This window comes from Lontra canadensis, unplaced genomic scaffold, assembly GCF_010015895.1.
Source record: "Lontra canadensis isolate GAN:19392208 unplaced genomic scaffold, GSC_riverotter_1.0 scaffold7, whole genome shotgun sequence".
Lineage (NCBI taxonomy): Eukaryota > Metazoa > Chordata > Mammalia > Carnivora > Mustelidae > Lontra > Lontra canadensis.
The window spans coordinates 23,867,598-23,890,707 of NW_022631001.1; the positions used below are offsets into that span (position 1 = coordinate 23,867,598).

General features: G+C 41.9%; 1 protein-coding gene across 14 annotated transcripts in view; it reads left to right on the plus strand.

The window, feature by feature from the left end:
• The window catches only part of XRRA1 (X-ray radiation resistance associated 1), a 63,959-nt gene that overhangs the window by 22,160 nt on the left and 18,689 nt on the right, over positions 1 to 23,110 (plus strand). For 7 of the 14 annotated variants that reach the window (XM_032853069.1, XM_032853061.1, XM_032853060.1 and 4 more), the window contains 5 exons: positions 4,367 to 4,500; positions 15,612 to 15,920; positions 16,142 to 16,270; positions 16,966 to 17,183; positions 21,015 to 21,055. In XM_032853069.1, coding sequence (XP_032708960.1) covers positions 4,367 to 4,500; positions 15,612 to 15,920; positions 16,142 to 16,270; positions 16,966 to 17,183; positions 21,015 to 21,055 — 831 coding nt within the window. The other 7 variants (XM_032853074.1, XM_032853075.1, XM_032853067.1 and 4 more) reach the window with 6 other exon arrangements.

Below are 23,110 nucleotides of genomic sequence, written 5' to 3' on the forward strand. Positions count from 1 at the left end.
TTTGCAGAAGTTGAACCAACCTTGCAGCCCAGGAATAAATCCCAATTGGTCGAGGTGAATAATCCTTTTAATGTACTGTTGGATCCTATTGGCTAGTATCTTGGTGAGAATTTTTGCATCTGTGTTCATCAAGGATATTGGTCTGTAATTCTCTTTTTTGGTGGGATCTTTGTCTGGTTTTAGGATCAAGGTAATGCTGGCCTCATAAAATGAGTTTGGAAGTTTTCCTTCCATTTCTATTTTTTGGAACAGTTTCAGGAGAATAGAGATTAATTCTCCTTTAAATGCTTGGTAGAATTCCCCTGGGAAGCCATCTGGCCCTGGGCTGGCTTGTTGGGAGATTTTTTGATGACTGCTTCAATTTCCTTATTGGTTATGGGTCTATTCAGGTTTTCTCTTTCTTCCTGATTCAAGTTAGGTAGTTTATACGCTTTTAGGAATGCATCCATTTCTTCCAGACTGTCACATTTGCTGGCGTATAGTTGTGTAGCACACTCTTGACATTTGTACATCCATAGCTGCTCTTTCCCACGTGTTGACCTTATAGTACAAGTGTTTTATATTCAGATCTCAGCAGAATGTCTGTGCGTCATAAGCCTTGGCGTTGACCCAAAGAGTTGATAACTTAAATTATTTAATCTGCCAGCATCAAGAGTCAGCCACTCTTCACAAAAGCCTCACTTAACTTAGTCTTGCCAGAAAAAGAGAGAGAGTTCTTCCACAAGAGTGAATATTTCAGACTTGATGGCCTTTGTATGCCAGAGTTTTTAAAAGCTTTAATTGCTTAGGACGGCAGTCTTCTTAAATGGGTTATTTGTCCTTTTGTTCTTGAAACATGCTATACTGGATGTAATGGTATCTTCTCTCCATGGTTTCAAGTCATATTGAGGATGGAGTGATTTACTATGATTTGGAACAGGAGTTGTCCTCGGACTTGTCCAGGAAGCAGAGCTCTTGAAAGTCCAATGAAACAGAGAGTGTAAATTGACAACAACTGGTAATTTTTTGCTATGTTAAAAATAAAATTGAATACTAGATTTTAGTATAAACAGTGGGAAACAGATTCCAGATGCTAGAGAGAGAGGTAGCCATTTCCTTTAACGACAGGCTTGGGAGCTTCTTATGAACTTCCACTTTTTTGTTATTTTACTTTAAGAAGTAGTCATTGTGTGTGTCATACATTGTCATGCATTGTGCCAGGCATCTTGTTTTCCTCTCCCCTACTATTTCAAATCCCTAATTCAAGTGCCCGTGGGCCCTGGGGAGGGAACATGACTGTAGGCTCGGATCCCACAGCTGACTAGCTTGGGACTACTGATTGATCATGATTGACTAGATGCCCTATTTCTTAGTTTGATAGCTTCTGATAAAGATTATTTATCTGGCAGACCCAGCCTTACCCAAGGGAATTTATTTACATAAGAGAGCAGACCAAAGTCAAGATGCCGAATGTAAATGAGAAGATGAAATCTCTTGGCTAATCATTTATTTCTATCTCTGTGTTTTATAAGGTCTCTCTAAGAAAAAACATAAAACGGTCAAAATTCCTGAATTTGCAGTTCACAATAATGAATACTTTGATGTATAATAAAACTTGATGTGACTCAGCAGATAGAGTAGGTTAGGAATCTTCTGTTCTTGTTTGCCAGAAAGGCTGCCACCCGAGGAGTAGAATTCTTCAGCAGTCAATTTAGAAAAACTTAACTTTGCCATGATTTGATTTTCTGCATACCGGTCTGAAAAAGTCTCAGCTGGAGCCTGGCCCTGAAAGTCAGGAGACTTTGTTTCTTGTCTTGGTTCTGCCACTATTTTGACATAGCTCCTTGGCCAAATCACTTCCCTTCTCTGAGACTTAAGTATCCCCCTCTGTAAATTTTGGGTCAGCTGTAAAGTTATGTGACCTGTGATTCTAAAACTATTCATTTCTTTGAGCTGCCCTTTATTCTGTGGAGAGCAGATTTGGCCCCAACATTAAGTAACCAAATCAGCGAGGACAGGGGTCAGTAAACTTATTCTATAAAGTGAATATTTTAAGCTTTGTTGTCTATATGGTTATAACTAGTCACAACTGTCATAACTAGACAAGTCTGCTGTTAGAGAAGGAAAGGAGCCATAGATACCACATAAAAAAATGAGTGTGGCTGTGTTTCAACAAAACTTTATGATGCTGAAATTTGAATTTCACATAATTTTCACACAGTAGTCTTCATTTGATCTTTTTTCAACCATTTAAAAGTGTAAAAATTATTCTTAGCCCACAGGCCTTACAAAAGAGGCAACAAGATGGAAATGGCTGAGAGGTGTTAGTTTACCCACTCCTGAGCAAGCACACTGATGAAACAGCTCAGTGTGACTGGAATGGAAAGTGAGACACAGTGGAGTAGTGATAGGTGAGCCTGGAGAGGTAGCAGAAGAGAGACTGTGGGAAGCCTTGGAAGCCTCACTAAGGAGTTTGAAATATCCAGTGGGTGTTAGGTATGGCTGCTGACATGAAGCATGAGTTGGAGGGAACAGTGTGAGAGATATTGAGACAAAATCCATAGGTCTCATTGACTGAGGGAGAGGATTTTCCCACCTTTACCTATGATTATCTGAGCCCCCTTTCCAGGTCTTCCTCCTTAAAGTCTTCTATCTTTGCCCCTGCCAAATAGAATCACGCGTTAGTGTGAACTCTCAAAATTTGGAATTTGCTGATGGCAGCATGAACTCATCACTCCACTGGTGTTTGGCACCTTTCACAGTCTGCCCAGTCTTCTCAAACCCTCTTATACCATGGACTCTAGTCATACCCAAACTATTTGCAGTCCTTAGAACAAAGTACGCTACCTCCTGTCTCCGGCTGCAGTGTTTGTTTTTTTGCCTTTAACAATTTGGTGAATACCGACTAGTCTCTGAGGACAGCTCTAGCGTCACGTGATCTGTGAAGTCTCCTGGATCCTCTGGTAGAGCTGACTGTTCCTTTCTTTGTGCTTCCACTGGTCTGTGTTCAGACCTCTATCTCAGCAGCATTGCTACTTAGTAGACACATATGTTTATCTACCTGACCAGCTAGGTTGTGAGCTAGCAGAGGATAGGCTGGTACAGAGTAAGCCTTCAGCATATGGTCCTTAAATGAAGAGATGGTTATAATGATGACAGCCAACATTAACTATACTTACTATGTAGCAAACTCATGCTAAGGGTTTTATCTACACAGTTTTTCATAAGAATTCATTATTATTTCTATTTTATAGAAGCTCAGGTTAGGTAATTTGCCCAAATCCCAAATTTGGCCAGTATTTAAACTCAGGTCTACGGAATCCATCAATTGATTACTACAGTGGAGTCAGACCAAATCCAGTCCTCTGGTAGTGGCCTACAGCCACTTGTTTATATGTCTGATTAACTGTGTAACACTGATGTGGTCAACCAGCTGGGTAAGATGCTGAAATGCCTCTATTCAGTAGGCTTCAATGAGTATGTGTGGAGAAAGAGGGAGGAAAGAAAGCAGACTTACACATGAGAGCTTAAGTGAGTGTGTAGAGGCCCAAAAGAGAAAGAACAAACATTGGGTTGATAACATTTATCACAATTGTCTCTGTCTTTGCAGACAGAAACTCAGTTTCCTGACTGGACCCTGACCTAGTCAAATATTTCCTGAATCTAGGTGGCCAGTTAGAAAGTGGTTGATAGTGACAGTTTGGATTATTGCTCTCATAAGCCAGTTCATTTCAGCTGATTTTTTATATGCACCTACTATGTACCAGGTCATATCTAAGTTACCAGGATATAGTGATACAGTAACATGGCTATTGACCAGGAAGTTTATGGTCTAGCCTACCATCATGTGCCAAGGTTATGCTAGGCACATCCATGTACCAACATCCCTGTTCCTCAGATGTGTATCTCCCTATCAGGTACCTGGTTGACCATGAGAAGTATCCCTAGATAAAGCGCTCAAATTCAGGGGAGAGAGAGATTCCAATTGGCTGGAAAATTAAGAGAAGTTTTATAAGGAGGCAACTTTTGAGTTGGCCTTCTGGGGCTTAAATTCAGATACATGGAGAGTGAAAAGCTCTCCAGGTTGAGTGAAAAGCTCAAGCAAACACCTCTAGGTGGGGTGGTGCAGGAAATAGGGAAGGAGTCACTTTGGTTGGCACCACAGGATAAATCAGGATTTGTAGTGGGATCTAAAGCTAGCAAATAGGCTGGGAATGGACTATAGTAGGCCTTGAATGTTAATCCAGAGAGTCAAGAAGGTTTGAGGCTTATGAGTGATGGGGTTGCCTAGAAAGTTAAAAAAAAATGGTGAGCCCCCACCTCATGTATGAGCATCATTGTCATGTGTAGTACTTCTGTTCTCCCATCTTTTTTCTTTGTACCATAGTTCCTGGACCTTTCCTTCAACAGCCTGACTGCAGAGGCCATTTGTGATCTGGGGATTCTCCCGCACCTCCGTGTCCTGCTCCTCACAGGCAATGGGCTCACCTCCCTGCCACCCAATTTGGCTGTCACAGAACAGTAAGTTCTACATCCTAGGGTCGGTCCCATGTGTTCCCTCGTGAACCTTTGGGTGCAAATGTGCAAGGTAATAGCCTAGAGCAGCTCAAAAGTGCTATAAAGACGGCTGTGAGTGCTCAGAGCAGGGAAAAATGCTGCCTACCGAAGCTCCTAGGAAAGGCAGTCATGGGAATGGGGCCCCAAAGAATGATTAAGCCTCAGATGGGTGTCTTCATACTCTCCTATGCTGTTAGGAGACCCTCAGGTATCTAGCAAGTCACTTTCCCTGTCTCTGATTGGTCATTGGTAAATTGTGGATATTGCTTTTGCCAGACTTATCCCTTCACAGACCTACTGAGCTTTGTATGTTCCCATTCTGCACCTTGGTTCAGGCTGTGCTTTCTGACCATAATATAATAATGGTCAATGCAATATACATCATAATGCTAATGCTAATGCAATATACATGTGCTTACTATGTGCCAGACATTGTTCTCAGCATGTTATACATGTTAACACATTTAATCCTCAAAACTGCCCTATGAAGCAGGTGTCCTGTTATTATCTGTGTTTTATAGATGAGGAATTTGAGGCACAGCTATGTTAAGTAACTGCTGATAAGTGACTGAGCCAGAATTTAATGAAGTCCATCTGATCCAAAGACCATGCTTATGACCATTACATTCTCTTCTCATATGGATTTTGTATATATTCCAAAGGCCTGCTCAGACCCTCCTCCTCTCCCTATCAGAAGCCTTCCCTGACGGCTTTAGACCATACTTCTTCCCTTCTCTAAGCATCTGTTGAATTTAATGTTTTCCCTCTTACTTTAGAAGTTTATATATTCTCTTGTGACTTATGTCTCACAAATAGGTATATATTTGTAAATAATAGATAAATGGGTGAAATACATAAAGTCTCCCAAAAATATTGTGAGCACTATGAGGGCAGAGGCTCTGTCTTAGTCATCTTTGATCTGAAGCAGCTGAATGAGGAGTCAGTACTTTGGCACAAGTACCTATTCAATGGATGTTAACCAGTTTAGAGATGGTGTAGGCAAAAGTCATGGTGATAATATTTGTTGTGATGATGGCAGATGTGATGGAGTTTATAGTGATGATAGTGATTGGTTAGTTACCCAAGAAGTTTGGATAATAGTAGTGATCATTGTATTAGGGATTTCATTAGGCTCCTTTTGTTTGCAAGTGACAGAAGTCAACTCAAACTAGCTCAACCAAAAAGGGAATTTATGGGGCGCCTGGGTGGCTTAGTTGGTTGAGCATCCAACTCTTGGTTTTGGCTCAGGTCATTGTCTTGGGGTCATGGGATCAAACTCACATTGGGGTCTGCACTCAGTTGGGAATCTGCTTGAGGATTTGCTTCCTCTCCCTCTGCTTCTCCCCTGATTTGCATGTGTGTACTCTCTCTAAAATAAATAAATAAAATTTTTCCCCCCAAAAACCCCAATAAAACCAAAAGGGAATTTTTGGCTCATTTACCTGTAAAGTCCTAAGGTGAATGCTGGATTCACACATGGCTGTATACAGGTGAACAGCATGTTGTCAGGACTTTGCATGCATCTCAGTGTCTTTCTTCATCATGTGTGTAACTTCTCTCTCATCTTTCTCTCACTTACTTTCTCAGGCACATGCACACATCTTTTTTTTTCCCTTGGTGTTGGCAGGCTTTCTCTATGACCAGACACACATCAGTCAGGGTCAAGTCAAGAATATGAAAACCACTTGAGGTATTGCAAATTGAGGGGACTTAAATGTTTGTCATGGGGAGAGATAATAGTTGGCATTTTATTATGAAAATTTCAGACACACATAGAAGTAGAGTCAATGGCAAAATGAACTTCCATGTACCCATCACCTAATGATTATTGCCTGACAGTTCTGAGGTCACAGACAATCCTGTTTAATCTATACCCCCACCATACCCAAACTTTTTTTTTTTTTTGAGCTTTTATTTATTTATTTGACACAGTGAGCAAGAGCATACAAGCAGGGGAGCACCCAAGGAAGAGGGAGAAGCTCCCCCTGAGCAGGGAGCCCAACATGGGGCTCAATCCCAGGACCCTGGAATCCTGATCTGAGCCAAAGGCAGACACTTACCCAACTGAGCCATTCAGGCACCCCACCTTAAATTATTCTTAAGAAAAATCTCAGACGTATCTAGCTATAAATGAATACTACAGATTCGTGTAGTTTCATCTGTAATAATCCAGTGTATACCTCTAAAAGAGAAGGACTCTTGAAAAAAATCATAATTAGAGTACCTTTATTCCACCTAAATATTAGCAACAATAAATAGAGGGAATTGGTTATATAGGTGGTGGAATGGCTGGAAGAGCAAGAAGGAAAACGGTTGATGCCCAGAGATCAGATGCCCCCCAACTCCTGGACTTCAGGCCACAAGCCTGTCCCTGCTGCTGGGCTTTTAGAGAGGTTGTTGCCGCAGTTCTAGATCTGCTGCAGATGTGCTGCCCCCGTCAGGGTTGGAACCTCACCAGCAGGGATGCCGGTGCAGCCCTGCTGCTGCCAGCAAGCTGTCAGAAACAAATGAGAGAGTTGCTTCTCCCCGTCTTCTGGCCTTCCAGTCTCACCAATCCCTCCCTTGGCAGTATCTCACTGGAAGCCAATTGGAAAGATGGTCTGGGAAGTGTAGGTTAGGGGTGACCCTGGCCCCTTATAATACATAGCAGAACACAAAGGAAAGGAATAAAGTTCAAGAATAAAGTTCAAAAGGAATAAAGTGCAAGAGCAAATAGGCAGATGACTAGTGCCAACCAGCCCTTGGAAGCCCAACATCTACTCTCTTCCTTCTCTCCGTATTTAATTTCCTTACCACACTAGCAATCACAATATGCTTTCATCTTAAGTGAAGGATCTTTTCCTTTTCCATGAAGATACTTTCACCCTCTTCTATAAAGGGATATGAGACCGTTCCATAGGTCACTGTATCCATTTCTGAATGATATAATTTTCTCTTCTAAAGTAGTCACAGTGCCAAGTAGATATTTTATAACCTAAAAACTAAGTTGCAAAGTCATTCACCATTAGTAATTTACACACAACAAGCAGAGAAGAAAATATATGTATTTTCTACAATAATCTTTTCTTAACTGGTCCAGAGGCCATAGTACACATTTATGAATCCTTCCTTCATCTCCTATTTAATGTTTCCTTCTCCCTTATCTAGCACCTTGGCAGTTTGGGCTCTTTAACTGGCAGGATATCCTAAATGATCATTCCTGAAGGATCAGAGTTATGAATCCTTTTTTAATAGATTGTGGTAGTTTTCTATTAATGCTTTTTAAAATTGTGGTAACATAACACATAACATAAAATTTACTATCTTAACCATTAAAATTTTTTTTTAAATAATCTCTATACCCAACATGGGGCTCAAAATCATGACCCTGAGATCAAGAGTCAGGTGTTCTACTGACTGAGCCAGCCAGGCAGCCCGTCTTAACCATTTTTAAATGTACAGTGGCATTCACGTAAGTCCCTTCACATTGTTGTTGTACCATCACCACCATCCATCTTCAGAACTCTTTTCATCTTGCAGAAATTCCATTAACTTTGATTAATGGACATGACACTTCTAAGAGGAATACCTTATAACTCCCTGGATTCCAGTCATATTTCTCTTTGTCCTCAAGGTATAACAGCAATCATACCTACTTTTGATAATCAGTATCAATCACCCAGCCAATATAGTAAGCTCCTTTTTTTTGTCTATTTGTTTGGTGGATTGAGGAACCCAAGTGGCCAGTAGCAATCTCAAGTTCTAGTTAAGAGAAACTATTCTTTGTGTCCTCTATAAAAGTATTCCTCCCTAGGCAACTAAGACCTCTACTTGTAGGAATGGAGGCAAAAATTCTGCAAGTGGATGGTTGTAAGAGGATCTGTTCTTATTTCCTTTCATTAATTCCTAGATCCTATGTTCCCTTATGAGGAAAACAGCATCAGTACTGGTTGCTGGTTTATGTGAAACCTTATCTTTTTAGTAGTCAGAGCCCTGTCTTCACAGGGGTTAGTCTCCTAACTGGTACAATAAATAAGTTGTTAAAAAACTACTCTACCTTTCTATTAGATCAGCTGCTTCTGATGGGGAACATGGTAAAAAAGTGAATTCCATGTTTATGGGCTCATCATTGCACTTATGTGCTATCAGATGTGTTCCATGGTTAGAAGCAATGTTATGTGAGGTACCAGGATAAAGAATATGATATTCTGTAAGTCCCCTGATGCTGATGCTGGCAGAATCTCAGGGAATGTAAATCTGTATCCAAAACACATGTTTATTCTGGTAAGCAACAAAACAAAACACTGCTCCTCTTATGAAGGAAGGTGCTTATTATAGTCATCCTCCCACAAGGTGGTTGGCTAATCCTTGCAGAAATGGTGCCATGTTAGGGGCTCAACATTGGCTTCTGCTCTTGGCAGTTTGGGTACTCAGCAGGGATGGTAGCCAGATCTCCTTGGTGAGGGGATGTGTGTAGCCTCCATGCCTGTGCTAAAGGCCATTTTTCAAGCACTAGGGTATCTGAGGAGAGAGGCCATCTGACTTCATGGAATGGGTCATCTTGTCCACCTAGTCACTGAGAGTCTCCTCTAAAGTGGATAGCCTTTGGGAAGCATTCACATGGGATGCAAATAATGCTTATACTCTATCCATTCTGAGAGGTCCATTCACATAATTTCCCCTTAGACCTTGCTCTCAGCGGTTTTACTTTTTTTTTTTTTTTTTTCCCAAGCTTGGACTATTCTGCTAAACCATTAGCCACTGCCCGTGAATCAGCGAAAACCAAAAAAAATAGATAGATACATTGCTCTAAGTTTTACCTATTGGGAGGATTTTTCTTCCCTTGTCTTTCAGAGTCACCCCTGTATAAAGTTGTAATACTGTAAGTCTTTTAGTGTCAGCATATCATGAACAATCATTTGTAAACCCAGCTAGGGGGTTTTCTCCTACATCAGCTGCTCACAGAACCTTAGTTGTGCTTTGATGGAGAGGTAACAGCAGGAGTAGGCATCATAGGAATCTGAGCCATATTCATTCACACATTTTTTTCAGACTTGGCTTGAGCTGGATCTCACATACTGCTTTCACTTGCTGAGGGAATTCTGCCCATTTAGTTCATGTTGAGCCACTCAGGTCACATGGTCACTTCATGTTCCTGTGATCAGCTAGCTGTTCAGTCTTCACCAACATGGGGTAGTAAGCCAGAAACTATTTTTCAAAAGGAGAATAGTTATCCACAGAATAGGGCATAACTTTGGAGTGCCTGAGTGGCTCAGTTGGTTTAAGCATCTGACTTCAGTCCAAGTCATGATCTTGGGGTCCTGGGATGAAGTCCTGTGTCAGGCTCCCCACTTGGCAGGGGGTCTGCTTGTCCCTCCTCCTCTCTCTTTGCTTCTCCCCCTGCTCGTGCTCTCTCTCTCTCAAATGAAAAAAAGAATAGGACATAACTTGGCTCAAAAATTATTCTGCGGGGTGTCTGTCTGGTTCAGTTGGAAGAGTGTTTGACTTTAAATCTTGAGGTCATGAGTTCGAGTCCCATGTGGGGTGTAGAGATTACTTAGAAAAAGAAAACAACTTAAAAAATAATTCTGCAATTGGGGCCTATGAAAGGCTCTATTCTTAGAAATTATATAACCTATCCATCTAACCAGGACAAACTTGAGAGGGAAAAGGAACACTGTTAATTATTTTAGGGTAACAGGTGAAAACCCAGAGTGTCCTTGAAAACCAGGACATATGGTAACCCTGTACTATACAGCACACCCATTTGGCTTAGACATTTAGAGCACTGTTGGACCTATTACAAAATCTTATCTTGCTCTGGGCCCGACACAAAACTGGCATACCCTGGGATGCTCAGTAAATGGATTAGAATAGCACAAATGTTTTATGCATTGCTTCCCAAATCTAAAAAGACCAACAAATCTTTGTGTCTTTTTCTTAAGTAAGAGGTGGTGCGAGGTGAAGGATTATGTCTTTCACATTGGAGGTATATCCCAGCATGCTCCCAGCTACCTGGACATCCAGAAAATCGATCAAGGTGGTAGTTCCTTGAATTTTTGTAGGGTTTCCCTCCATTCTCTGACATGCATGCATCTTACTAAATTGTCTAGAATATTTGCAACTTCCTGCCCATCAGGTCCAGTCAACATGAGGTTCTGTGGAATACCAAAGCGGATTAGCAATAGATGTGTAATAGATTATGTAGGTGGAAGAGTTGATGTTGATGTGGCCCTGAGAGAAGAGGGCAAAGATGTACTGTTGTCCCCGTCAGGCAAAAGCAAACTGCTCCTGGCAGTTCTTATTCACCAGTAAAGAGAAAGAAACATTTGATGGGTCTTTAGCTGTATTGCAAATGCCAGGGGCTGTGTTGATGTACTGTAGTAAGAAGAGTCCACATGTGGGGCAGCAGCTGAAATTGGAGTCACCACTTGATTAAGTCTGCGGTAATCTATAGTCATTCTTCATGACCTGTCCTCTACACAAGCCGAATAAAACAAGTTAAGCAGGAATATCCTAAGACCCAGTATCCTTTTACCTTTCTTGTCTTCAGTGATGGCAGTAGTCTCTGTAGTTACCTCAGGGATGCAGAATAACTTTCAGCTTACTATTCTAGAAGCAGATAAACTGGGGCTTCAATTTGTCCCTTCCTGCTGTAATAGTCCTCACTTTGTTGGTCAGTAAACATAAGTGGTTATTCTGTCAGTCGCTTAGTATGTCTGTTCTAATTATCCATTCAGGAACTGGGGAGATAACCAAAAAGTAGGCTGATGACTTCACTGGGTTCATTCACAGGCTAAATTTCCATTCTTCTGTAATCCCCTGCTTTGAGTGATAGACCACCATACCTTTCATATCCCCAGACATTAGCACTGATTTGCAGATATTGTCTAGTAATCCTTGAAAGGCCTAGTTTAGGACTGTCTGATAGAATTTTCCACAATGTTGGCAATGTTCTATATCTGCATTGTCCAATATGGTAGCCACCAGTCATATTAAACACTTGAGATATGATCAGGGTGACTGAAGAACTGAAATTTTACTTTGATTTAAGCTTGTTTTTAATTAAATGGAAATAGGAAACTGAATAAGAGGCTATGACTCTCCCTTTGGGCAACTCAAATCATTTTTATTCTCACCAGCTCGATTTTTTTTTTTTTTGACTGTATAGTTCACGCATAATTATTTGAAGCTAGTCTTCAGTCTCTGCAAGGACCACACTATTTCTAGTTCACACCTTCCTGTAGGATTTAGTCCTTCAAAGCCCTAACTTAAAGCAGGGGCAATTTATCAGGAATCCCCTTCTCTGGTGTACCCTGGACTCTTGGCCCCCAGACTAGCAAGGTTGTCAGAATCTCTGCTTAGATCTCAGCCTGTCTGCCACTTCTGGAGTCAGCAGGTAGCCCTAGGGGAAAAGAGACCCCAAATGTTGCAGAATCCCCTTTGATCTTAGCCCCCTAACTTCTCACAGCTTGTTAGTTCCCAGATACCTCAAAGAAAATTGTTTTTAATATATATATTTTGTATGGATTTTCTAGTTTATACTCAGAGAGTTGGCCCAATTATTTAGTCTGCAATACCATAAACTTTTCCATTTATTTTGGCCAGGTGCCTAGGGGCACTCAGTATGGAACCATTTTAAACTAAACCAAACTAGCTGGATATTCTCTGAGCCATTCCGATGATACAAATTTGGGCTACAATTTTGCACAAGGACAAATCTACCCTCCCCCTTCCCTTCTTTTCATTCCAAGGTAGTTTTACCCTAGCTGTGGGATGAGGAGTGTGGGTTTAGTGCTAGTTCTCACTCTCCTGAGTGTATATCTGTTTAGGATCCTACCTTCTTGTAGGGGATCTCCAATTACATGCTATTTCAGCAAGATCAGCAAGTGTCTAAAAAGGCTTCTTGTGCTTGGTTTCTGTCTCTGGATTTTTAGATTTTGGCATATGACTGCTTTACTGTCTTCACATCTCTTACATGTTTTAAAATAATGAATCTTTTTTCTTTTTAGGTTTTCTTAATCATTTTAGTTGTTTTCAGTGGGAAGTCTTGTTGCATAATTCAAGGCAAGTCTTCACCACTAGGTATTTCTATTTCCTTATATATAAGGGGAGAATAAATGTACTACTATTTACATCAGAGTATCAATTGAAATAATTGTGCTTTGAAAGCTGTGAGGCTCCAAACAAACTGTTATTTTCTTCCTAGTTCTCTGTCCACACAAGAATGTTCTGTGGATTCCCCTTCTTCTGCCAACTTCTTAAATGTTGATGGTCCTCAGTTGTCCACTCTCGACCCACTGTTTTTCTTAATTTTTATAATCTTTCTTTGTGGTTTCATCCTTTCCCAAGTCTTCTTTATATCTCTACCTCACATCCATCTTCTGAGCTATGAGCCCATATATTTTACTTAATCATACCAAAGTCATCACACACATGCCCGTGCTGAGATCTCCTCCTCCTATGTCCCTGGCCTCAGTGACAGGAGCCGCTGTCCATCAACTGTGCAGTTGTCCCAAGTGAGAAACATGGGCATCAGTCTGCATTCTTCCGTCCCTCACCCTGCACATCCATTCAGTCACTGGAGGCAATGAGTTGTGCTTCCTAAATGTTTCTCAAACTTGGCCCTTTCTGTAGCCCATCAACACAGCCCCTGATACTTGGGATACAGCTAATGACCTGTCACATTTTTCTTTCTCCTTATCACCTCCTAACCAACCCTCTTCATCATCGGCTGGAGGGATGTTTCTAAAAGCACTTCTGATTCAATCACTGCCCTGCTTGAAGTCCTTCGGCAGCTTCTCGGCATTCTAAAGATAAACACCATTAACATTGATCACAAGGCTTTTCATGACCTGACTCTCTCTGCTTCTGCATTCTCCTTTCTCTTCACTTTTTTCCATTTCACCACATAGCTCATCTACTCTGAACTATTTGTGTCTCCATTTCCGGATCGATCACATGACAATGTCTGGGTGAGTTAGGGGGATTGTATTTGAGCTATTCCATCATCAGCCTAACTGTTACTTGTTTGGATAGGCATCTGAGACTCTGGGTCTCCCATGTGGCCCATTCCCTGTCCCCCCTTGGACTGTACAAGTCCGCCCCCCAGGCTTGACCAGCACAGAGTAGAGGGGGATGGTTACCTTCTGTTTTCTAACCACTGTTTTCCTCAAAATGCCTCCTAAAGGAGTGCCAGCTTTTTTAGCAGCCACGTCATAAGTCCTCTTTTACACAAGTGGGTTGGGAAGCTACATCTCCTGCATCCTGTGTTTGCATGGTGCATTTTCTATATCTTACCACAGAAGCTGACCTCACATTTTCATGGACATTACCACTTGCTCAGTTTCATCTGTTTTACTGCAGCTCTTTGTCCAATTTGTTCAGCAATATTTTTAGCCTCATGCAAAGTCTTACAACGTGAAATAAAAGACATCCTCTTTCATCATGTAGATAGAACTGACCGGGACCAGAGACGCTCAGCACCAACTTAAAGTTACCCAGCAAACCAAACAGCAGCAGCGCCAGAATGAGAGGCCAGGGCTGCTGACCCCATTCCCAAGTTTCTTCTGATCCAGCACACCAGTTCCCATTCCTGAATCCAGTCACTGGGGCATACTCTTAGCTTCTAAAGAAATTAGTCAAATCTGGGGCGCCTGGGTGGCTCAGTGGGTTAAAGCCTCTGCCTTTGGCTCAGTTATGATCCCAGCATACTGGGATCGAGCCCCGCATCGGGCTCTCTGCTCTGCGGGGAGCCTGCTTCCTCTTCTCTCTGCCTGCCTCCCTGCCTGCTTGTGATCTCTCTCTCTGTCAAATAAATAAACAAAATCTTAAAAAAAAATTAGTCAAATCTATCATATTTTAAATGCTATTAATTCCTTTTGCCAAGAGAAGGTATAATAAAAATAGCATCACTCAGAACAGCCAGAAACCTCAACCTCTCCACACTAATAGACTCCTGGCACTTCAGAGAGCTCTTCTTCCAAAACTGCCTTGGGAAGGACCCAGTGGAAGAGCCTGATGCTGTCCTCTGAAGCTTTGCATCTTGTCCTCCTTACCCACTCATTGACTCCCCCCTATTTTAAAACATCTGTTTTGGAGACAAAATGAAGCTTTATATGTTATAATTAGGGTGAAACTTGTAAAAGGCAAAACACTATAACTTGTCACAAGAGACAGGATAGAGCTTCTCCATTATGGGGTGTAAGGGGAATTTTTTTAAAGGCTTATTTTTTAGCTCTTTCACATCTGACTGGAGTAAAAAAGAGATGGGTCAATTAATTATAAGTAACAGAGCTGCTATGTACCCTCCTGTAATTGCTCTGTGGTAAAAATTAAAAATTTAGTGCATGAAAGTTGGTTCTTTCAGGAGAGGAAGAGAGTCATCTGTGACCTTCAAATACCATCAACTAAAGGCTTCTTTACTTCTTGGTTGAGTGTGTTGAGTGTTCATTTGGGTGTATGGAGGGGAGAGAGTTGGAGGGAGGAATGAAAACATGATTTGAGTCATCTGCCTTTGTATACTTAAAAAGAATTTACCTAGGGGCACATGACTGGCTCACTTGGTAGAGCATGACTCTTGATCTTAGGGTTATAGGTTCAAGCCCCGTGTTGGGTGTAGAGATTACTTAAAAAAACAAAATCTTTGGGGCGCCTGGGTGGCTCAGTGGGTTAAAGCCTCTGCCTTCGGCTCAGCTCATGATCCCAGGGTCCTGGGATCAAGCCCTGCATCGGGCTCTCTGCTCAGCAGGGAGCCTGCTTCCTCTTCTCTCTCTGCCTGCCTCTCTGCCTACTTGTGATCTCTGTCAAATAAATAAATAAAATCTTTAAAAAAAAAAACAAAAACAAAATCTTAAAAAAAATAAAAAGTTGAAAAAAAATAAAGTATTACTTAGGTCTCATCCACCTGGGGACATAAGTCAGGCCACATTAATGGTAGTATCTAAAATACCAGAACTTCCTGCCCCACCAGTGTGATTCAGGATCTCAGCCCATGGAATTCCATCTCAGGTGTTTCTGGGACTCCTCAGAGAGTTTGAGTTTTAAGAGACTTTGCAGGTCCTTACTGATGTGTGCATTTTATCAAGTCACTTTAGAGAAGAGCATCACTGTGGCCAGCCTGCCTTACCCCACATGAACCAAAGCTGTGGTCCATGCCAAGGGCTCTGTCTCCTGATGCTCCTATGGTTGCTGATACTCGGGGTGATGCAGCATACCCAGGAGTTGGACCTGACCCAAAAGTGTTCAGTATTCTTTCTGCAGAATGTTTTCCCTCAACTTGGTCATGCCTTGGTCACTCTTTTATTTTCCACGAGCATTCCTAGTGGCCCCATCCTGCCCCAACCCAGTCTCACTGAGTCCATCTGTGAATATGTGCAACCTTTCTCCATACAGAAGACTGATGTGTAAGTGGGATTTGGGGAAGAAGGTCAGTTGGGGAAGAAATTACACCTTCTGGTCCCTCTCTGCAGGGATGTCTCAGGGGCACTAGAGAAGTTCCCAAGCTGGTTATGCCTCTTGATTGATTCCCTGTCCTTTATCTCTTCCTATCCCTGTTCCTGCTTCCTGGGGATGGTAGAGTTTGTCCCCTTCCCTTGCTTATTACCCAGGATCCTTGCACTCACAGGGAAGCATCTGTAACATCACTGACAAGCAGGAGGTACATCCTGAGGTTCCCAGCGCTGGAGACACTGATGCTGGATGACAACAGGCTCAGCAGCCCCAACTGCTTTGCCAGCCTGGCCGGACTCAGAAGGTAAAGCAATAGTCCCCTCTCTGTAGGGCCACCTGCACCCCCAGCCTGGCCCATACCCTGAGCTGCTCTGGAATCCGAAAGGCCTGGGTTTAAATCCTGGCTCCACCACTTATCTCTCCTGTGTGGCCATGGGTGATTCACTTCTCCCCTCCGAGCTTTAGCTCAGCCATAAAAGTGGGGCATCAGTAGGACATTTCTGATCAAGTGTCTGGATTAGAAGTGGCAAAGAGAAAGGAGGGTAAAAGGAGATATTACCAGAGATAGGCTCCTGACCCTTGAGAGAGGGGACAGAAAAGAAAAAAAAAAAAAAAAAAAGGAATCAGAAAGATAAGGTTACCTGCTGAATTCTACGTATTTGATTAAATTACGGAAAATGCTGACATTTAAATGGTTAAGCTTTAGATTCCTGGAAAATTTACTTTAGATTCAGGTACCCTTTACTGAATACTACTTTGTGCCTAGCCATTTACATTGTTTTATTCATCTTTACAGGAACCTTGAAAGATTAATGAATATTATCCCCATTTTAGAGATAGGGATATTGAGGCCCCGAGAGGGTAAGTCACTGGCTCAAGGTCACACCAGAGGAATAAGTGTCCAAGCCTGAATCCATGTTCTTTCCCTCCAGTTGCTTAGTAAATGCCCCTGAAGTATCATTATTGCTGTGATTCTGTATTCACTTTCCTTAATTGAAGACTGAAGAAATTAAGCCTGGACCAAAACAGGATTTTCCGGATCCCGTACCTACAGCAGTTTCAGCTCCGCGACGGGTCAGGGGACTGGGTTGGAGGCAGGGGGTGTCCGCAGAAAGAGCTCCATTCCATGCGACAGCCCAAGTCATGGATGTTTGAGGCCTCTGATGAGCAACCAGATTATACTGTGCTGCCCATGAAAAAGGATGTTGACCGGACAGGTGAGTGATGCCCCTTGTTCCAGAGATTCAAGCCCTGGTGGGAATAATCTTCTAACAGCTTAGAAGGGCCTCTGCCTTTGGCTCATGTCATGATATCAGGGTCCTGGGATTAAGTCCCTAAATCGGGCTCTCTTCCCCCCCCACCCCCCGTCAAATAAATAAATAAAAATCTTTTTAAAAAATTAAAAAGGTCCTTTAAAAAAAAAAGACCCTTTTAAAATCCAGTTAAAAGTAGCTTTTTAAAAATCTAAAATAGCCAGTAACTCAGAAGTGAGGCTTTCCAGAGATGGCTAATTCTGAGGTGCTCTGATCTTCTCAAGGAATTCAGGTTCTTTCTATCCTCTTCTGCCATCCTTGCCCTGCTTGCTTGTCCTTGTAGGCTGGGTCCCATTGAGGTCTCAAGATCACTACCATGGTGCCAAGAATTACATCCAAATGGCAACATTAGAGGCAGAAAAGGAAAGGAATGTCACCTTTATTAGAAACCAAAATCTCTTTAATACATGAGTATTTCTTGATTATATACTCTGCTTTACTGATCTAGTTACCTGTTACTGTGCCAGTATCACAGTGGGTTTTCTTAATATTTATTTTAAATTGAGAAATAACCAACTTAAACATATAAAAGTATTGTGTACAGCCTGAATTTTTACAAACATGCATCCTTTTAACCACCACCCGTATTACAATATAGAACATTTCCAGCATCCCATGTGGTATCCTCCTGATCAGTCCCTCCTCCAAGAATAATCACCATTCTGACTTCGTCACCAGCGATAGCTTTTGCCTGATTTGAAATTTATGAATATGGAATTATACAGCATGTGCTCTTTTGTGTCTGATTTATTTTGCTCAACATTATGTCTGTCCAATTCATTCATGTTGTTGCATATATTGGTAGTTCACTATTTTTCATTTCTCTTGCGGTATTCCAAGTTATTTACCATTCTTACAGAGTAAGAAGGATAGACATTTTGGTTATTTTTATTTTTGAGGCTATTATGGATAAAGCTACTATGGATATTCTTTTACATCTTTTGGTGGACATAAGCACTTGTTTCTATTGGGTATATACCCAGGAATGGAATTGCTGGGTCATAGAGTATAAAGTTATGTTTAACATTAGTAAAAACTGCCAAGTATTTTTCCAGTGCAGTTGTAGAATTTTGATCCCTATATTAATGTAAGAGATTTCATTTCTGGGTGCTCCCCAGAGAGGGGGTGTCCCCTTATGGCTGTCCCCAGATTATGGGGTGTCCATAATCTCATTGTGGTTTTAATTTGCATTTCTTAAGTGACTAATGATCTTTTTTTTTTTTTTTAAGATTTTATTTATTTGTTTGACAGAGAGATCACAAGTAGGCAGGGTGGCAGGCAGAGAGAGAGGAAGGGAAGCAGGCTCCCTGCTGAGCAGAGAGCCCCACGTAGGGCTCGATGCAGGGCTCCATCCCAGGACCTGGAGATCAGGACCTGAGCCAAAGGCAGAGGCTCAACCCACTGAGCCACCCAGGTGTCCCAGGTGACTAATGATCTTAAGTGCCTTTCATATGTTTATTCCTCACTTTGATATGCTCTTTTGGAAGTACCTATTCAAATCTTTTGCCTCTATTTAAATTGAGTTATAGGTCCTTTTCTTGTTGATTCTTTTGAGTTCTTTATATGTGCTAGGTACAAGTCCTTCCTAGATCTATATATTACAAAAATCTTTTCGCAGTCTGTAGCTTGTTTTCTCATGTTCTTGATGAATTTTGATAAAAGTTCAGTTCAATCTTTTATGCTTAGTGCTTTTTATTTCCTGTTCAAGAATTTTTTGTCTACTTCAAGCCATGCAGGTATCTTCTTATATTTTCTTCTGGAAGCTTGATTATTTTAGTTTTTAAATTTTGATCTATGACCTAACAGTTTCATATACGATGTGAAGTACAGTCAAAGCTTACTTTTTTATATGGATATCTAATTGCCTCAGTACCACTTGTTGAAAAGACGATATCCTTTTCCCCACTGAGTTATAAGAGAGGTATTATGATAAGGTGGGGTCTATACGTGTCTACATTATTATAGCTTTAGGGGCTCTTGAGTGGTTCAGTTGTTGAGCATCTGACTTTTGATTTCTGCTCAGGTTATGATCTCGGGGCCATGTGGGGCTCTGTGCTGGGCATAAGCCTGCCTGGGATTCTCTCTCTCCCTCTGCCCCTCCCACCACCCTGCTCCTGTGCACATGCTCACTGTCTCTTTAAAAAAAAATAAATTACTGTAGCTTTGTAATACATTTTGAGAACTGATAGTGAAGTTTTCTAGCTGCGTTGTTTAAAAACTGCTATAGCTATTATAAAGCCTTTGCTTTTGTATATAAATTTCAGAATCAGCTTGTCAATTTCCACACAAAATCCTGCTAGGATTTTGATTAGAATGGTATTGATCATGGCTCAGTCAGTTAAACGTCCAATTCTTGATTTTGGCTCAGGTTATGACCTCAGGGTTGTGAGGTTGGGCCCCACACTGGCTGTGGAGTCTGCTTAAGATTCTCTCCTTTGTCCTCTGCCCCTCCTCCCGTCTCCTGCTCACTCTCACTCTCTAAAAAAAATAAAAAAAAAGATAAAAGAATTATATTGATCCTATAGACCAATTTAGAGATAATTGACATCTTTACAATATTGAGTCTTCTGATTCATTAAAATAATATATCCCACCATGTTTTAGGTCTTTTAAAATTGTTCTCATCTGTGCTTTGTAGTCTTCAGTGGTGAGGTCTTACATGTCTTTCATTAGATTTTTTCTTAAGTATTTGGTCTTTGTCAACGCTATTGTTAATGGTACTATTTTTTTATATTACATTTCCACTTGTTTGTTACTGCTACATAGAAATTTTGTACTTGTATCCAATAACCTTTCTAACCTGAGATTATAGGGAGAAGATATGCATTCAGGCAGAGTATCCCGTGGCTCATCTTTCTAGGTATGGGGGCTGTCTCCTCAGGGGATCACTCTTTAGCAGCCATACTTCAACCATGGCCCATCCTCTTGCTGACTCCTACTTTGTTTCTTGTACAAACCCATCCTCCAGTCCTTTACAGCCACTTGTCATAGGAGAAGTTATTTGGGCCATGTGGTGTTCCACCCCTGTTATTATTTACTTCATTTTCATGTAACTTTTATCAGTATAATATCATTAACATGTGCAAGGGGTCCTGTTAGCCAGGGCAGTGGTGAGTAGTGCCTGCACAGGATCCAGTCCAAGAAGATGTTTTGATGTATGGTTGAACTCAGATGTTTATTGGCCCATCTCATTCCGATGATGCCGAGAACAAAAATCACTCCACAGCCTCTTCCTTACTGCCGTGCTGCTAGTTATTCTTAGTATCTCTGCTGAATTCACTGTCTTAACATTCTGTTTCTACTAGCAAAACCAAGAGTACTTTCAAATCCTTAGACAGTTGGTTTGCCTTCTCTGATCAATACTATCTGTCCGCCTAACAGTACTGATGCTAAAAGAGCTTGCCTGTTGCAAAGTCAGAAGGAAGATCAGTGTGGCTGAAATGTAGTGAGTGAAGGACAGAGTGGCATGAGATAAGATTGGAGCAGTAGGTGGGAGCCAGATCAGGCAGGACCTCTGCCTGGCCGAGGAGTTTTGATTTTATTCTAAGTGCAACTCACCACCTGACAAGTATCACAGCCAGCTCCTCTTCCCAGTTAGCGTTAGAGATGAGGACCAATGAGAACTCCGCTAGGGGTCACCCTCCTGTACACAGAGGTTGGGTGAGCCAGACCCCAGCCTCTCTGGGGGCAGTCAGTACACTCACCAACCTTCGTTCTGTTTCTCTTTTGTTTCAGAGGTTGTGTTCTCATCTTACCCTGGATTTTCAACATCGGAGGTAGGAACTGCCTGTTTTATATTTGTGTCCTTAAGTTAGAACATTAATTTTAAAAAACAAAAGTAAGCTAATTAACCCATGAGCGGCATTTATATATATCACACTGAAGAAGCCTGTTCATTGGTGTTTACCAAGTACCTACCATGTGCCTGGCACTGCTCTGGCCTATGCACATACAGTGGTGAGGTTGCCACCAATATGGAGCCTTGGGGACTCCCTAGTAAATGCCCCCAAAAGCTAGGCTCATCCTTGCCAAATACACCACCATCTAGGCTCTGATCCTTGGTTTGATAGGCTTAGATGCTTGATTTTTGTTTGGACAGAAAATTGGTTTTTCTCTCAGGGTTAGATGCTTACCAACCAAGCTCACGAGGACTGATCACTATTTGATTTATTCATTTATAATAAGAAGTACAGGTTCATGTTCAGCCAACCCACATCCTTGAGAGGCACCTCAGTACACTCCCTCCCCATGGATAAAGCTGGGTGAGAAGTTCTATCAATTAACTGTTGCCACATGACAAACCAACCCAACAATTGAGGACTTAAAACAATAGCAATTTATTATTTCTCACAATCATTTGTGCTGGTTAGATGTTCCATTGGTTTTGCCAGGGCTCATTCATCCAGCTGGCTGGTTCACTGGGGCCTGGGTTCATGGACAGCTGGTATGGCTTGGCATCTATACGGAGTCCTTTTATTTATTTATTTATTTATTTATTTATTTATTTATTTTTAAAGATTTTATTTATTTATTTGACAGAGATCACAAGTAGGCAGAAAAGCAGGCAGAGGGAGAGAGGAGGAAGCAGGCTCCCTGCCGAGCAGAGAGCCCATCACGGGGCTCGATCCCAGGACCCCGAGACCATGACCTGAGCTGAAGGCAGAGGCCCAACCCACTGAGCCACCCAGTCGCCCCTATATGGAGTCCCTTTTATTATGAACTTCTTTACAGCATGGTGGCCTTAGGGTTCCAAGAGGGCAAGAGTGAATTGCAAGGCTCTGGAATTCAAGTGGTGGCATTTCTGCCACATTCTGTTGGTCAAAGCAAGTCATAAGTATAATAGGTACAATTCTGTATGTACAATTCTGTACGCTAGCCACCTGGAGATAGCACAGACCCCACAAGTGAAGGGCACACTCCACAACAAGACTGCCCTCACTTCAGACGCTAGCTGCAAATTTGGGGGTCCCCAAGTGATCCGCACTTAAGACAAACTGGCTATAAATTCTGGAGTTCACACAACCTTCTCAGGCTCAATAATTTACTAGAACAACTCATAGAACTCAGGAAAGCACAGTCCTTATGATCACAGTTTTACTACAAAGGGTATAAATCCGGACCAACCAAATGAATAGATACATAATGTGAGGTCCAGGAGGGTCCCAAATGCAGAGCTTCTGTGCCCTCTCTCTGTGGAATCTGGGTGTGTCACCCTCCTACGTCTGGTGTCCACCAATCAGGAAGTTCACTCAAGCCTCAGTGTCCAGAGATTTCTTTGGAGCTTCACTACATAGGCATGGATGACTGAACCATTGGCCACAGAACTGAACTTAATCTCTAGCCCCTCCCCTTGCCTGAGGTGAAGCTGGCTCAAAACCCCAACTCTGTAATTGAGGGGTTGTCTTTCAGGTACCGCCAGCCTCCATCCTGAGTCATTCATTAGCATAAGCTTAAATGTGAACCCAGGGCTTACGAATAACAAAGGCATTCCTATCACTCAGGAAATTTCAAGAGTTTTGAAAGCTTCCGTGTTAAAAACCTGTGACGGAGACCAAGTTCTTTATTATACAATAGCCAGTCTAGTTTCAAGGGCATAGAGATACAGACTCCACCTCTGAATGAGAGGAGCACCAAGGTCACACTGCCCATGGGCATACATATGGCCTAGAGGGACTTGGGACCATTAAACAGTCTGCCACAAAAGTCAGAGATAATTGGTGGTGGTTCAGTGCTCAGATCCCAACTCCCTGGCATCTGAGTGTGTAGTCAAGTGTGTTAGATGGTTGAGACTTGTAGTGGCCCCTGTCTGTAAAAGTCAAGTATGTATCCCC